General features: G+C 40.9%; 1 protein-coding gene across 1 annotated transcript in view; it reads right to left on the reverse strand.

Annotated features, from left to right (window-relative positions):
- The window catches only part of CHMP2B (charged multivesicular body protein 2B), a 28,382-nt gene extending 16,239 nt beyond the window's left edge, over positions 1-12,143 (reverse strand). The window contains exon 1 of the mRNA XM_025449752.3: positions 11,791-12,143. Within this exon, the coding sequence (XP_025305537.1) occupies positions 11,791-11,824 (34 nt within the window). The 5' untranslated portion in view covers positions 11,825-12,143. The remainder of the gene's footprint in view (positions 1-11,790) is intronic.
- Between the last annotated feature and the right edge of the window lie 2,731 nt (positions 12,144-14,874).

Consider the following 14,874-nt stretch of genomic DNA (forward strand, 5'->3'; position numbering starts at 1 on the left):
GTAAATGGTTTCAGCCACTGTGGATAACAATTTGGTGGCTCCTCAAAAAGATAAATATAAAATGATCATATGACCCAGGAATTCCACTTCTAGGTATAAGAAGTTCTATAAAAAAAAAAAATGAAGTACTGATACTACTACATTAATAAATCTCAAAATATTATACTAAGCAAAAGAAGCCAGATATAAATGGTCACATTTTATGATTATGCTCATATGACATATGAGAAAAGATAAATCCATGAAGATAGAAAGCAGACTGGTAGTTGCCAGGGGTTGGAGGAAAAGGAGAATGCAGAGTCATTGCTTCACTTGTATAGGATTTTACTGTGAGGTGATAATGTTTTGGAAGTAGAATGGTGGTACTTCAACAGTGGTATATAACCACTAAATGCCACTAAATTGTTGTTCACTTTAAAATGGTCAATGTTATGTGGATTTTACCTCAAATAAAACAAGAGCCAACACTCATTATCCTTTTACTAATGGAACATCACAATTTATGTTCTACACATTTCTTTATATAACATATAACTTTACTGAGTCAGAATAAAAACTATATTGAGGAATAGGCACTATACTATGTGGTTCACAACAGCCACAAAGGTAAGTACTATTATCTCACTTTTTTTCAAAGGAGGGAATTGATATTTGGTGAGGAAATCTGCCCAAGGAAGAAACAGTGCTAGGATTCTTGTACAGGTGGTCTGATTCCAGGGCCTCTGATTGTAACTACTATATTATGCTGTGAATGAAGCCTTTTAGACAAACAAGAAATAAAGTTATCAGAAACATAATTCTTGTAAATATAGACCTGTATTAATAAAATTATACAGGACGAAAAACATTTCAAGTCATTATATAAAGTATAACTAATCAACTACAATGACTTTCTGAATAAAAGGTAAAATAAGATGCCAGAGCTCCTCCTTACAAGACATCTATCTATTTCACCTCCTTTGCATACTATTTCTCAATGAAGTTATATTGGTGGACATCTCATGCTCAGGATTTTCTAGGGATGTCATTTTGTAAGTTCCTTAGATACAGGAAACCATATCATATGTATAAGGGAAATGGAGGGGGGCGTCTGTCTCTCCTACCACCTACTTTATTCTGGATGGGCAACACATTTCACTTAAAAAAGAGAAAGGAAATATTCCATAGACAAATATATTTAGGAAGTGTTAAAGTTTTGTTGTTGTTCTGTTTTGTTTTTTTGTTTTTTTTTTTAAGATTTTACCTATTTATTCATGAGAGACACAGAGAGAGAGAGAGGCAGAGACACAGGCAGAGGGAGAAGCAGGCTCCCTGTGGGGAGCTGAATGTGGGACTCAATCCTGGGATCCAGGATCATGCCCTGAGCTAAAGGCAGTCGCTCAACCGCTGAGCCACCCAGGCATCCCTGGATAAAATTGGGGGAAAAAAAAATGCAGTCAATTCTTAAGGGGAGGAATATATGGTAGATTATTTCCCAAAATTACTTATTTTTTAAAAGATTTGTTTATTTATTTACTTACTTAAGAGGGAAAGAGCACATGCACAAGCAGGGGGAGGAGCAGAGGGAGAGGAAGACAGACAGACTCCCCACTGAGTGGGGAGCCCAACATGGGGCTTGATCCCAGGACCCTGAGATCATGGCCTGAGCTAAAATCAAATGTCAGACGCTTAACCAGACTGAGCCACCCAAATACCTTTATATCCAAAATTTATTAATCCAAGGATCTCCTTTAAGAAATTTCTATTAACATTTCCTAGATCCAGTGTTCCATGGAGCACTGGTTGGCATGCTATTTTAAAATAACATGGTTTTTTAGTTTCCTAGGGCTGCTATAACAAATACTATAGACTGGGTAAACAACAAACTAATTTTCTCACAGATCTGGAAGCTGAACGTCCAAGATCAAGGTGTTGGCAGGTTTGGTTTTTCCTGAGGCTTCTCTCTTTAGCATGGAGACAGCTGCCTTCTTGCTGCATCTTCACATGGCCTTTTCTCTGGGTATCTCTTCCTCTTCTTTAAGGTCATCCTCTATTGGATTAGGGCCATACCCTCATAACCTCATTTAACCTCAGTTACCTCTCTACACACCCTATATCCAAATATGGTCACATTAGGGGTTAAGACTTTAACATATGAATTTTGTGGGCATACAATTCAGTCCACAGTATCTTTCCTCTGACAACTGTAGATAGACAATAAGCAGCAAAGCTCTCATTTCCCTAGCTTTAAAAGCAGTCATCAGTCATTTTTATCCTCAATACTCAACACTCCCAATTTTCTTCTTTTGAACTTAGAATGCTACTTGCCTAAGCCAATGAACTGGTATAAAAACATTAAGCACTCACCCTACTATTTCAACAGAAAGTGTTCTATATACAAAACTATGAAATTACAAATAAACTCTTGGAGTATTACTTTTCTTTAAAGATTTTATTTATTTATTCATGAGAAAGAGACAGAGAGAGAGGCAGACACACAGGCAGAGGTAGAAGCAGGCTCCATGCAGGGAGCCTGACATGGGACTCAATCCTGGGTCTCCAGGATCACTCCCTGGGCTGAAGGCGGTGCTGAACCACTGAGCCACCAGGGCTGTCCTGGAGTATGACATCTTTGTGTACTGACAACTCCCTAAACCCAACTAGTATAAAATGAAAAGGTAATACTGGGATAGTGATGAGGGTCTTCTAAAGCCATTAGAGTACAGAGGTGAAAGAGAAGCCACCATATTGACAAGTTAAATTGTGGACAGACAACTGATACAGATGCAAAGCAACTGCTGAAAGCTTTGACTACTAAGATCTAGAATTCTATCAATACATACTTTTTCATTATGAGAGTGCTATAATATATAGTAACAAGTTAATATTTGATCTTTGTCTTGAATTCCTGGCACAGAGCTCCTAAAACCCTTGGAATTTCCTTAGCGATAGGAATATCTTTTAACTCAAGAAAGGGAACCCCTAGATAGTTTTTATAGGAAGCTGGTTACTAGAAAGAACAAATGCTTGATTAGCGGGTAGGAAGTTCAGCCCCACCAACCTGACCTCAGGAGAAGGGAGTGAGGCTAAAGATTGGGCTAAAAAAACTCCTGACTAATAAGATGAGGAGAGCTTCTGGGTTGGTAAACATCCTATTAGGCATACTGGGAGGGCAGCATGCCTGAAAAGGATGAAAGCTCTGTGCTGCTTACAGCGCCCAAAACATTCCTTCCATTGGCTACTCCTAAGTAAAACACTTTCCTGAGTTTTAAGAGTTTTTCTAGCAAATTATCAAACTGTAGATAAACTTAATGGGGTTCATCTACATGAACAATGAGACAAATGTAGATGAACTAACAGCTGGTTAGTCAGAAGTACTGGTGGCAAACTGGGACCTGTGACTGCATCTAAGATGAGGACAGTCTTGTAGGACTGAGCCCTGACCCTGTGGAGTCTCTGCTAACTCTACATAGTGTTAGGACTGACTTTTTGGAGGTACCCAGTTGATGTCAGAGAACCAGAGTGCAGAAAATAGGTATAGCCATCTTTGTTGGGAAAACACATATCATGACATGAAATTTTACCAAAACATACCTTAATCAAAAGTTTTACTTCACTTTTCTTAATTTTATGTGTCACTGTATATTAAAGAAAAATAAAGAAAATTAACTACTGCATAGCCCCGTAGTTAATAGACCTATTAATATTTAAACAGTTCTAAGCTATAAAATGAGGGCATCTAATGTTGCATATTAAAATACAGTCATAATACTTTAAAACATATTACGGTAAGTAAGAAAAGATAGTAAAACATTTTCTTCATATGAGATGATAGGTATATCCTATAAAACAAATTATTGTTTGTTTCAACCTTATTTTCCATTATATTCATTTTTTGGTAGGTTTGATTTCCTTCCAAGATTACAAGCTCTTTAAGAGCAAGGAGAAAGTATTTTATTTATCTATTTGTATTCCCACTACACTTCATGCCAACCATTACCCCAATATAGTATACTTAGCCATGATCTACGGGAGTACAAACATATATTGAAATGTAAAAGAAATGCTTAATAGACATAGTCAATACATTTCTTTAAAATATATAATAAACTGTATCGGTTACCAAGCAAGATGGTTGATAATTTAATAATAACAGAACCTGAGCTATGATAAATCTCTTTATACAGTGGAAAAATAGAGCACTGAAATAGCCAAATAGCCAAATAGCCCTTACAATTTTCTGCTTTCCCCCTTTTTTTCATTCCGAGCCAACACAAGGACAGAAACATATACTGGGTATTGCAGACATCTAGGACATAAAGTGCTCGGCTCCTGTCCCTGCAAAAGGATATGCCCAAATTTTTATATTCCAGCATTTCATCTACCTTGTGGGGCTGCTGAGAAGCACAGGTGGCAATAAAAAACATTCGCATTGTGAAAATGGCAATGGTAGCATGACTGTGACTGTGACTGTGGTATGTTCTCTTTGGTACCACTCCCTGAAGGAAAATGGGTCTGGAGGCCACCCCAACCACTACCCTCTTTCTCATCCATACCCAGCACAACACTTAAAGAAGGCCACCCAAGCCAGCTCCACTGTAGGCATTAAAAAGCTATTCAAGCCTTTTGGGCTCTTTTTACTGAATGAAATACACATGTGTGCACTAGTGACTGAAGACTTAAATTCTGGATTTCAGAAGTTACAGACAGAAAAAGCCATTCTGCTTTCCTTGGTTCTGAATCAGTAAGGTCTATCTGCCTGGGGGGGGGGGGGGGGGGGGGGGGCGGGGGGGAGTAAGTAACAAAACAAAAGGGACCTCCATGTGGTCCAACCTAGCTTACTAGAATCTCAACTGGGGTTTGAGGTGAGGCCCCAACTTGAATTATGGCTGTCCTTCTAGACCTTGCTTATTTACATACAATTTGAACATTTGAGGATTAAAGCAAAAAGTAATTATCAACTCTAAATACAGGCATTCATTAATTTGTGAGTTATATTTTAAATGTATTTAAATTAAAGTGCCTTTCTTCTTGGGGAAAGGAGGTGGCCTGTCTCAAGGGTAGTTCAGGATCATTGCCCCAGGAGCCCTGAGGCACAACATGCAAATGGTACCACTCAGTGGGATTCCAGCTGGTCTACTTGACAACATCCACTCTACCATATACTGGGTTTTGTGCTTTTACCATAAGGTCAGGACAGAAATTTTAATCTAATACAGCATATTTTCTGCTTTTAAATGTACTTCTTTAAAGGAAAAAACAATCATTTTGGTTCATGCAGTTTTACTGCCTATCAGTTGTCCTAAATCTGCTCACTACATGGATTGAAATAGGAGCACAGAAGAAATAAAGCACATCCTGCCTTACCATTTTTATTAACTTGCTCTGGAGAGCAAGACCTGAGAAGGCAGGGAGCTTCTACTTTAGATTTCATCTGCAATCTCCACAGCAACTGTGAGTGGAAGTAGTGAGTCTGCAGCCCTGGTTTAGCAGGAGAAAGGTATTAGATAATTAGATACATCCTGACCCTTACTGAATAGAACGGGGATTGTGGTGGAGCTTACAATAACCAGGATAGGAGTCCTGGCTCTGGGAGAATGCACCACCTTCTTCGGGGGATGGGGAGAAAAAAAAACTACAAAATGGTACAAACTCAAGAATTAGGGGATAAAACAGGGATGTTTATGGTCAGTTTCTAGGAAATGCTGGCTCTGGGAACCAAATTTACTGAGAGGCAGAAGGACAATGACAATGAGAGAACACCTAGTGGAGGAATTAAAATTTGATATGCAAGCAAATCTCTTTTTTTTCAGGCTTTGGAAATTTTGTATCAACAGATGAGGGAGGAATAATATTAGCTTAATTAACCAGTTTTGACACATGGTAAAGAAAAAATAAGAACAAAAAATAAACAAAAAACAACAACGGGAAACAGGGCTGTGGAGGATTGTGCCAACACATTTCTTTTACATATGGTCCTGGGAGCCAAGGATCCATTTAAAAACTAGTCTGAAGTTGAGAAACTCAGCAGGACTTTCCTGGAAGGAACAGGTGGAATACTAAAGAGAAAACAGGAGAGGCTAGTCTAGCCCTATGGTGGCATAAAAGGAATGCTTTCCTCCCCTGCCCCCACCACCAAGTAAAGTCTCAAGTCACTCAAATCCTGAGAAATTCATTCAGATTAACTTATTACTAGTAAAATATCAGTGTTTCCAAGAGCTGAAGGAAGGTCTTCACATGGACTACGTACAAATAGATCTTCAGGTCTCATTTGGTCCTCAAAGACCCAGGCTTTGTACCAACATCAGTAACAGCTTCGGTTCAGAAAACTGTGAAAGAGTATTTTCTTGCTTTAGATGGGAGGGAACAAGAGGCAAAGCTCCTATGAAAGGAAAGTTTCACAGACCTGTGGACTTGAAGGTGCAAAACAGCAGCATGAAAAGAAATACCAGTCTCTGGAGTTATGCTAGGGATGCAGAGAAAGGGGAGACATTTTCCTATGAAATATCTATACTAGAAGTAGGGAGAATTTCACTCAGAAAAATGCTCAAAGAGTACTACAGTTCTGAATCCCATGTTCAATTATTTTTCTTTGGTGTGCCAAGAATGTAGGGGGCAAACAGCAAGAAAAATTTGAGTTTTTAAATATCCACAATAACAAGCACTAAGGAAACCCACAGCATCCTAGGAAAGACCTAGGTATTACAGGTAGTACCAGAAGGTTGTATCTCAGTTGGAAGAAAGCAGAAAAGTTCTGGAGGGGATTCAGTTTAAATAGATGGTATTTTTTTTTAAAGATTCTATTTATTTATTCATGAGAGACACAGAGAGAGAGAGAGAGAGAGAGAGGGGACAGGCAGAGGGAGAAGGAGGCTCCATGCAGGGAGCCTGACGTGGGACTCGATCCCGGGTCTCCAGGATCACGCCCTGGGCTGAAGGCAGCTCTAAACCGCTGAACCACCTGGGCTTCCCATATAGATAGTATTTTATCCTTTCTTAAGGATAATTATAAAACAATATAAACAAATGTGTCAACCTACCTTTTGACAGGAGATTTATTCCAAGTTAGTCAAAACTTCACAGATTCTGAACTCCGACTAATAGCATACATGGATACAATCCCCAGTAAGGCAAAAACCAAGAACCTTGCTCTTATGCCAGTAAGGCTCCTCAAATTATGTCTAAGCTTGCAAGTGGGTGGCAATGATATATGGATGTAGTTTATAAACAGCTCTGGATATGGAAACTACTTTTGGTTAACAAGTGCTATTATTTTGAAATTTTGTTTCTAAATTATAAATCAATGCAGAGATACTTTCACGAATCCTAAAGAGACTGCTACCTTGCATAAACAGAATATAGGAAAAACTTAGAACAGACATAGTCCAACTTTGGAAGTATACAAGGATCTACTTTAGTTCCAGTGAATGCAAGTCAGGAAACAGAGCCTAAAAAAATTACAATACAGGAGCGAGATCCTTAAGCAATTTGAGATTGCATCAGAGAAGAAAAACACCTGACATAGTGCAGGTTAGCCAGCAGAAGGAAAAAGAGGATTCTATGCATAAAGATATCACAAGCAAAAATACGTCAGAGAGACAAAAGACCATGGTATGTACTGATGAATATAAAAACAATACTGCTGGACAGTAAAATGTTCAGAGACATGACAAGAAAGTCAAGGATCAGATCATGGAGGGCCATATATGCCTTATTAAAGAGCTCTCACGGATTCTGTTGGTATCATGGATATAATAAAGGGATTTAAACTGAGGACCAGCATAGTCTGATTTGGGTTTCAGGTAGATCAAATCACAAGGCAACTCTGTAGATGAACAGTTTAAGGGCTATGAAACTATAGGGGGAAAAGAAAGGCAGAAAGATGATGTAATAATAGAGTGCAAGGTAAATGGGATCTGAATTAGAGCAGGAGTTGCAGGCTCACAGTCAAAAATTATGTGTGCCAAATACGTAAGAGGCAAAAGGAGCAAAACTTGGTAATTAATTAAAGGTAGGAGACAAAATAAAGACCTGCCAACACTGGAACAGGAGACTCAGGAAAGGAACTAACTTAAGGAGATGGTGATGAATTCTGTTTGGAATCTCCATTTGGGGTACTTTGGGACTTCTAGGTAGAGATACTCAGCAAGTCAGGTCTGAAACTCAGAAGAAACTAGAAACACAAATTTGGTATCTATCAGCATTTAGGTAGTAACCACAATAATAAGACTTTGGGTAAGATCATGCAGGGAGAGACTGTACAGTTAGAAAGGTGGTAGCCCAACATGGAACCAAGAACACTACCATTTAAGGAGCAAGGGGGAAAAAAGGGGAAGGAAGGGAGGGAGGAAAAGAGGAAGGAAAAAAAGAAAAGATGAATCTGAAAGGAGAAAGTAAAAAGAGTGGTCAGAGAATATATTACAGAGTTTCATGGAAGCCAAAAGAGAATTTCAATAAAGAAATTATTAGGATCAAATGCAAAACATAGGCCCAAGAAATGATCACTAAAAAATGGCCATTTTGGCAATCTAGGAGTCACTGATGATCTTAGCAAGATCTCATTACTTAAGATGTAAAGCAAACTGCTGTAGAATTGGGGGGTGGTCTGAGAAATAAAGGGGGAAGGAATAGAAGACAACACTACTCCTTTAAGAAGTTTACACGAAGAGCAAAAAGACTGGACAATACTTCCTAAGAAACCCTTGGGTCAGTGGAGAGTCAGAAAAAGGAGGTTTTTTTTTTTTTTTTTTCTTCCAGTTCTACCACTATGCGAAATTAAAGCTCTACCACTGATTCCAAGAGGAAAATAGCTTGGCTCACAGACAAACAGTTACCAAGGTTGGGAATTCCATATACTAGAAGAATAGCAAAATTAAAATGTGCCATAGGATCTCTTAGACAAAAATATTATCAATGATAATACTCAAGGGATGAGGTTCTGGTTTTGCTACTAAGTTGTGTCACCTTGGGCAAATTACTTAGTTCTCTGTATCTCAATTTCCTCACCTATAAAGTGAGGGCAGTAATAGCACTTATCATCTAAGTTTTGTGAAAATTAAATAAGATGCTGCACACAAAATGCTACCACAGTGCTGGCTTAGAGCAGGACCTCAAATTTGCCTTTAACAAGAACAACAAAAATTATATAGTTCTTAAAAATTTTCACTTTTTAAAAGACCTATTTTAGTTGTGCATTTATGATAAATCCTCATGGCAACCTGCTTTACAGGTTCATAATTAGTTTCAATAAATAGGTCACCATTAGTCCACTTGGGGTGGGGAGAGAAGCACTGTAAACACATTACCGCATGTACATGTATATACCTTAAAAATCAGTAGAAGGGAAACCAAATACTCCACTGTAATTTCAAATTCAAAGGAATTTTTCTCTTCTGTGGCACTGAAGTACAATCCTCATTAATTTCTCTAACAAAGTATACACTGCAGTCTTGTTCATCTTTGTGTCAAAAATGAATTAAACATAACTCTGAATAGTAATAAGTGCTGTAATGTTGTCTCCCTTTTTAATTTACAAGTGCCGTAGTCTTTAATGATATAGCATGCAACTCTTCCAGCCAATCCAAAGAGACAAAAAGATTCATTTTCCAGATCTATATGCAGTTACATATTTCCTTATATATCAGAATTTCATTACTGCTGAAACAGATAAAAAGGCAGCATACAGCAAAAGATCTTATGATCAATAATCAACGAGTCTAAGGATCTGGGTGAAATGCATAAAAATACATTACATTTCATAATATACAGCCTCATTACTGCTAAGAAGAATGCTGTCACCTTTTCAACAAAACACCCTCTTTTTAATAAAACAAAGAGTAAAAACACCAATAAAGCTCTATATCAGAAAAATGAAAGTACAAATCTATAATTAGAATGTCATTAAGTGATCTGAATTGACATGATAATGTAAAAAAAAAAAACCATCAAGTATGCAGTTTAGTAGTTATAGTAAATGCACACAGTGGCCAAATTTATATTCAGAAATTTCACACATAGATCTTTTAAATCAGTAGTATAGTTCCTAGCCAAAGTCCTTAAGACTTTATTTTCACAAATAAACCTATTTAGCAAAAAACATTATTTCTTGGATGAATTAACCCAACTGCAAATGAGTATACAATTAAACATCCTCACTGTTTTTTCTCTTTTCTCTTTCTCTGGTCTGTACTTCAAGTACAATACAATAGTCACTAGCCTGCCAAATTCACCAAGAAGCACACCAATGAGAATACAGAACTAACATTTATGTCTGTGAAAATATTTGACAGATATTAAGCAATTAAAGCTGTTTGGCCTTTAATGTTAAGATGTTTTTTTAAAATACAATCTGTAACATCCCAGTAACAAAGGTCTAACTCTTTTCCTCTCTTTAGTAAATTCTCACTAAATAAAATTGAAACAAAAAAATAAACCTTTCTGCCCCTCCCCACCTGCCCACGAGTACAGAAAACCACGATATTGGTACTGAAACAGTGAAGAAAGTGCCACATTCAAAATTAGATGGCATTCTCAAATAAAATCCATCTCAAATAATTGTACTACATCCTATACCAACTCGGAAGGTATTCCAGGTACTGTAAATGGTACTTCTTAGTTAATAAAAAGTCCATAAATCAGAAAAAAAATTTTTTTTGTCGCCCATTCAGGGCAGGCAAAAATGTATTATGCTGTGCACTAAATTAGGACTAAAATTACATTATGTGTTGAAGTGAAGGATAGAGTGGCAAAGTAAAAGTGATGTCTTTGTTATCCTCCCCAAAATAATGTTGCTGGCACTGGGATAGTCCATACAAAGGAATAAAGAATTACCCCAGGTCTGGACTCAGCACTGTTTGTACCAATCGCGGTCTAGCAGTGGTAGCACTGCTCCTTTTGTGGCAGGGTGAGACCCTTACAAAGAAGTGATTCTTTGGTTGAACCAACAGCAACCTAGACTCAACATGTAATAGGAAACACAATTTTTAAATAACTTGAATGAATTTGATTCCTGGTGGCAGTCAATGAAAATACCAAGAATAATTCATTAGTGTTATATAATATACACTACAGTAATTGCTTATAAACAATTTACATATTTTTGTACATTCTTTTTTTCTTCTTAAGATGACATTGAGCTAAATGTCTGAAACAATGCAAGTGTCTGAAAATATAAACTTCTATGCAGAAATACGTATCACATCTTTTACTTAGATAGGGAAGGAAAAATACATTATAAAAAGCAAACCCAAGTCACTTCCCTTAGGTTTCCTTTATATTTCTAGTGGAGTCAGTAAAGAAGCATTTGTTTCACGTCTCTATTGGTGGGACATTCTCAAAGGCAAGACGACCCAGACCCAGGCTCACTTTGTACCTGGAGCCTGTTATCCCCTCCTCCAGCTCAACACGGGCGTGCTGTCTGCACCCCAAAAAGTACAAGAGCTCCAAGATGCAGGGGCAACCAACCAACAGATGCAGCCAGCAGGAAATTCGTCGAATCACCGTCTAATGACACTCCAGAGCCAGCCGCATCCAGTCCCCCCGAAGGGCTCAAGGTGTCGCTAAGGGAGGAAGACGGGCGGGGGCGGGGGCGGGGGCGGGGGCGTCGGCCGGAGCCGAGCCGCGCAGGTGAGGCTGGGGCGCGGCGCGTCCCAAGACGCGGGAAGCAGAGGAGTGACGCACGGGGCGGTCACCTGTGGGGCCGGGGCCACGGCCGCGACCCCGCCCCAGGGAGCAGGGAGGACCGTGGCCGGAAGCGCCCGAGACACGCCGGAGAAGCGCCGCGGGGGCCCCTTCCGCCCGGCCTCGACTCACCGTCCACGGTTTTCTTCTTGAAGAGCGACGCCATGGTCAGGGGCCGCGCCCGGGCCGCCCGGCTCCGCCCGGTCCCGCCCGCGGCCGGGAGAGGACAGGAGGGAGGACTCGGGCCCGCAGACGGCCCGCTGCGGCGGCGGGGCGAGGGGCAGGCGGCGAGGGCAGGTCTCCGGGCAGGACCGCGGAGGGCGGGCGTCGCGAAGCCTCCCGCAGCCGAGGCGCCCGAGCTCAGGTGACCGGCAACTAAGACACTTTTCGGAGAAGTCACTTGTAGGCGGCGCCTGCGTATTAGGCGCGCGCGCCTGCGCACTGCGGCGCCCGAAGCCGCTGCCGCTGCCCTCACCCCGGCGCTGCCCGCCCTTCCCGCCGCGGCCGTGCGGTGCGGTGCGGCGCGGCGCGGCGCGGGCGGCGCGGGCTCGCCTCGGGGGGGGCGTGGCGGGCCGCGGCGGTGGGCAGGTGCCTGCGGGGCTCGTGGGGCTTGCTGGCCGAGGGAGCGTGCGCGAGCCCTTGCCTCCTTGGTGGCGGGAGGCTGCAGTGGGGGTCTCCGGCGCGGCGGGACAAGCGTGGGTCGTCCCGGAGCCAGCTGGTTTCCAACATCCCGTTGCTGGGTCAGGACTTTCCCAAGTTCGGGGCTGGCTGCGGCCGGGGGCCGGGGGCCGTGTCTCCGAAGTTCACGGGTCTCCCGCCCTGCCTGGTCGAGCCTCCCGCGCGCTGGCGGGTGCAGCGCCCACCCCCCCCGGGGTCCTGAGAGGCGTGCACCTGCCTCGCCCGGCCCGGGGCTCGACCGCCCGGCGTGCTCCTGGGAATCCTGTTCCTGGGCTCGGGGATGGCGGGAGGTAGGGAATAGGGAGCAACGTAATGCAACACTTTTTATTTACTGTTCTTGGCCGGAAATGTGAAAAACACAAACAAAAAACCCCACATCTTTGCATACGGATTTGAAGGTCTCTATTTCTTAAAATCTCTATTCCTTGTAATTGCTCGAGAAAAATTCATGAAGATACTGTGAAGCTATTACAATGCTATGTGACTGCATCTTGGTGCTTAATGTGTGTTGGGGGAGGAGCCCCTAAAGGAAAAGCGTAATAAATTATTTAAAGAATACTTGTGCGTATAAGCATAAATACGGAAAACACAGTCTTTGAATCAAGACCTTAAGTTCATTGTTTCACTCTGCGTGTATGTGTGTGTGTACGCACATCTCAGTAGAATATATTATTTCACTGTTTAGAATCGTAGTAATTTTGCTGCGAACTTCTCCCCTTCCAATCTACTAGTGCTTTAAGCCACACTGTCTTCCACGGGATAAAAATAGCAATAGCCTTTGTTTCACGTCATTTCTGCCAGGGGAAACACTGCAGTTATAGTGTCAATACTGTTAGTCACCTCTGGCTTTATGAATCATGTCTCAAAGATTTTTTGTGTTTGTAGGAGTCAGACTTTGCTTCCTCATTTTTTTTTCTCTCTCATATCAAAGTCCTCAGGGACACTGATAATCCTGCTGTTGTTGCTAAAATTTAGCTGAGACTGCTCATGAAAACTTTCTCAGAATGATATAATGATATGCAGATTATTCTAGATATTATGGGACAATGAGTAAGGAAACAAGAAAAACTAGAAATAAGAACTCTAGTCTCTGAACCCAAGACCTGGCCTTTCTGTGTAAACTATATGGCAAAAAGGCAGTTTACCCTGGCTGCCTGTTGTAATGAATGGTGTTGAGCTGTGCTTGAGTGCATGCGAGGCAATAAGCTGTTATGTGCGTAGTAATGGTACTCCTCCCTGCTGCAGTCACCCTTGTTTTATGACTCCTATACAGTCCCCCCCACTGACCCAATTGTAACAGTTGGGAAAAATGCCAAAATACTTAGCAGCAACCATATGGAAGACCCTCCAAAAGTGCACAGCAGGAGCTAAAGATAGGCTTGTTCATTACAATAAAGACAAAATAAAAATATGTAGTATTTAAACTCAGCACTCTAATAGCTTGATTCTCCCGTAGTTTGAAGCAGTCAGATATTAGCTGAAATGCACCAGACTGGTTGGCACTCATTCTAATTAGTTGGCGAACAAACTGTACTTGTACATGTTTCATATCTCACTCCTTATTTAAAGGGCATGCACACTTAAATATAGCTGAGAAGCTGAGACTTAGGACACCAAGGAGCCAAAAACTAGAATACATCAGTATTTTTCATTTGTTTAACACCATCATCATAAAACAAAGCACAAACAAAAAAAACCCACCATCATCACAAACACTGAATCAATAAGACGCCTATGTAAGCATGGTGGATAGAGAAAATATTTTGTTTTTTAAAAATATCATTAAGAAATGATGAACTCATATCCCATGGTCAAATAATTGTGACTCAATGCTCTTCTTCCAAATTGCTCAGATAGCATTTTTCTCTTACCTACCTTGCTATCAGGTTTTCCATCTTTTCTCATTCACTTGTTACAGTTCTGACACCAATTCTAGTATGTGTGTCTTTCTCCCCCCCCACACACACACACCAAGCAATTCTCAGACACCATCTATGTATTCCATACATAATTCAACTAGACTTGCCACTCTCTACATGGAGTGGAGTGTCAGTTTCACTGGTCAAAGGTTCAGTTTAGAATTGTCCCCACTTCAGATGTCAATCACAAATCCAGGTTGTTACTTGTGATTCTGATGGACCAGTTGTAAACCAGAGATTTCCATATTGTACTTCTCTATCTCCCACCTTGGGTTTGATGAATTTGTTAGGTGGGCTCACAGAACTCAGAAACCCTGTTTCTTTTTTTATTTATTTATTTTTTTAATTTTTATTTATTTATGATAGGCACGCAGTGAGAGAGAGAGAGGCAGAGACACAGGCAGAGGGAGAAGCAGGCTCCATGCACCAGGAGCCCAACGTGGGATTCGATCCCAGGTCTCCAGGATCGCACCCTGGGCCAAAGGCAGGCGCCAAACCACTGCACCACCCAGGGATCCCAGAAACCCTGTTTCTTTACTAGATTGCTGGTTCATTGCAGAATATATAGAGGATACAAATTAACAGCCAGAAGGAAGAGATACTCAGGGCAAGATTCTGA

The sequence above is a fragment of the Canis lupus genome, chromosome 31, assembly GCF_003254725.2.
Source record: "Canis lupus dingo isolate Sandy chromosome 31, ASM325472v2, whole genome shotgun sequence".
NCBI lineage: Eukaryota > Metazoa > Chordata > Mammalia > Carnivora > Canidae > Canis > Canis lupus.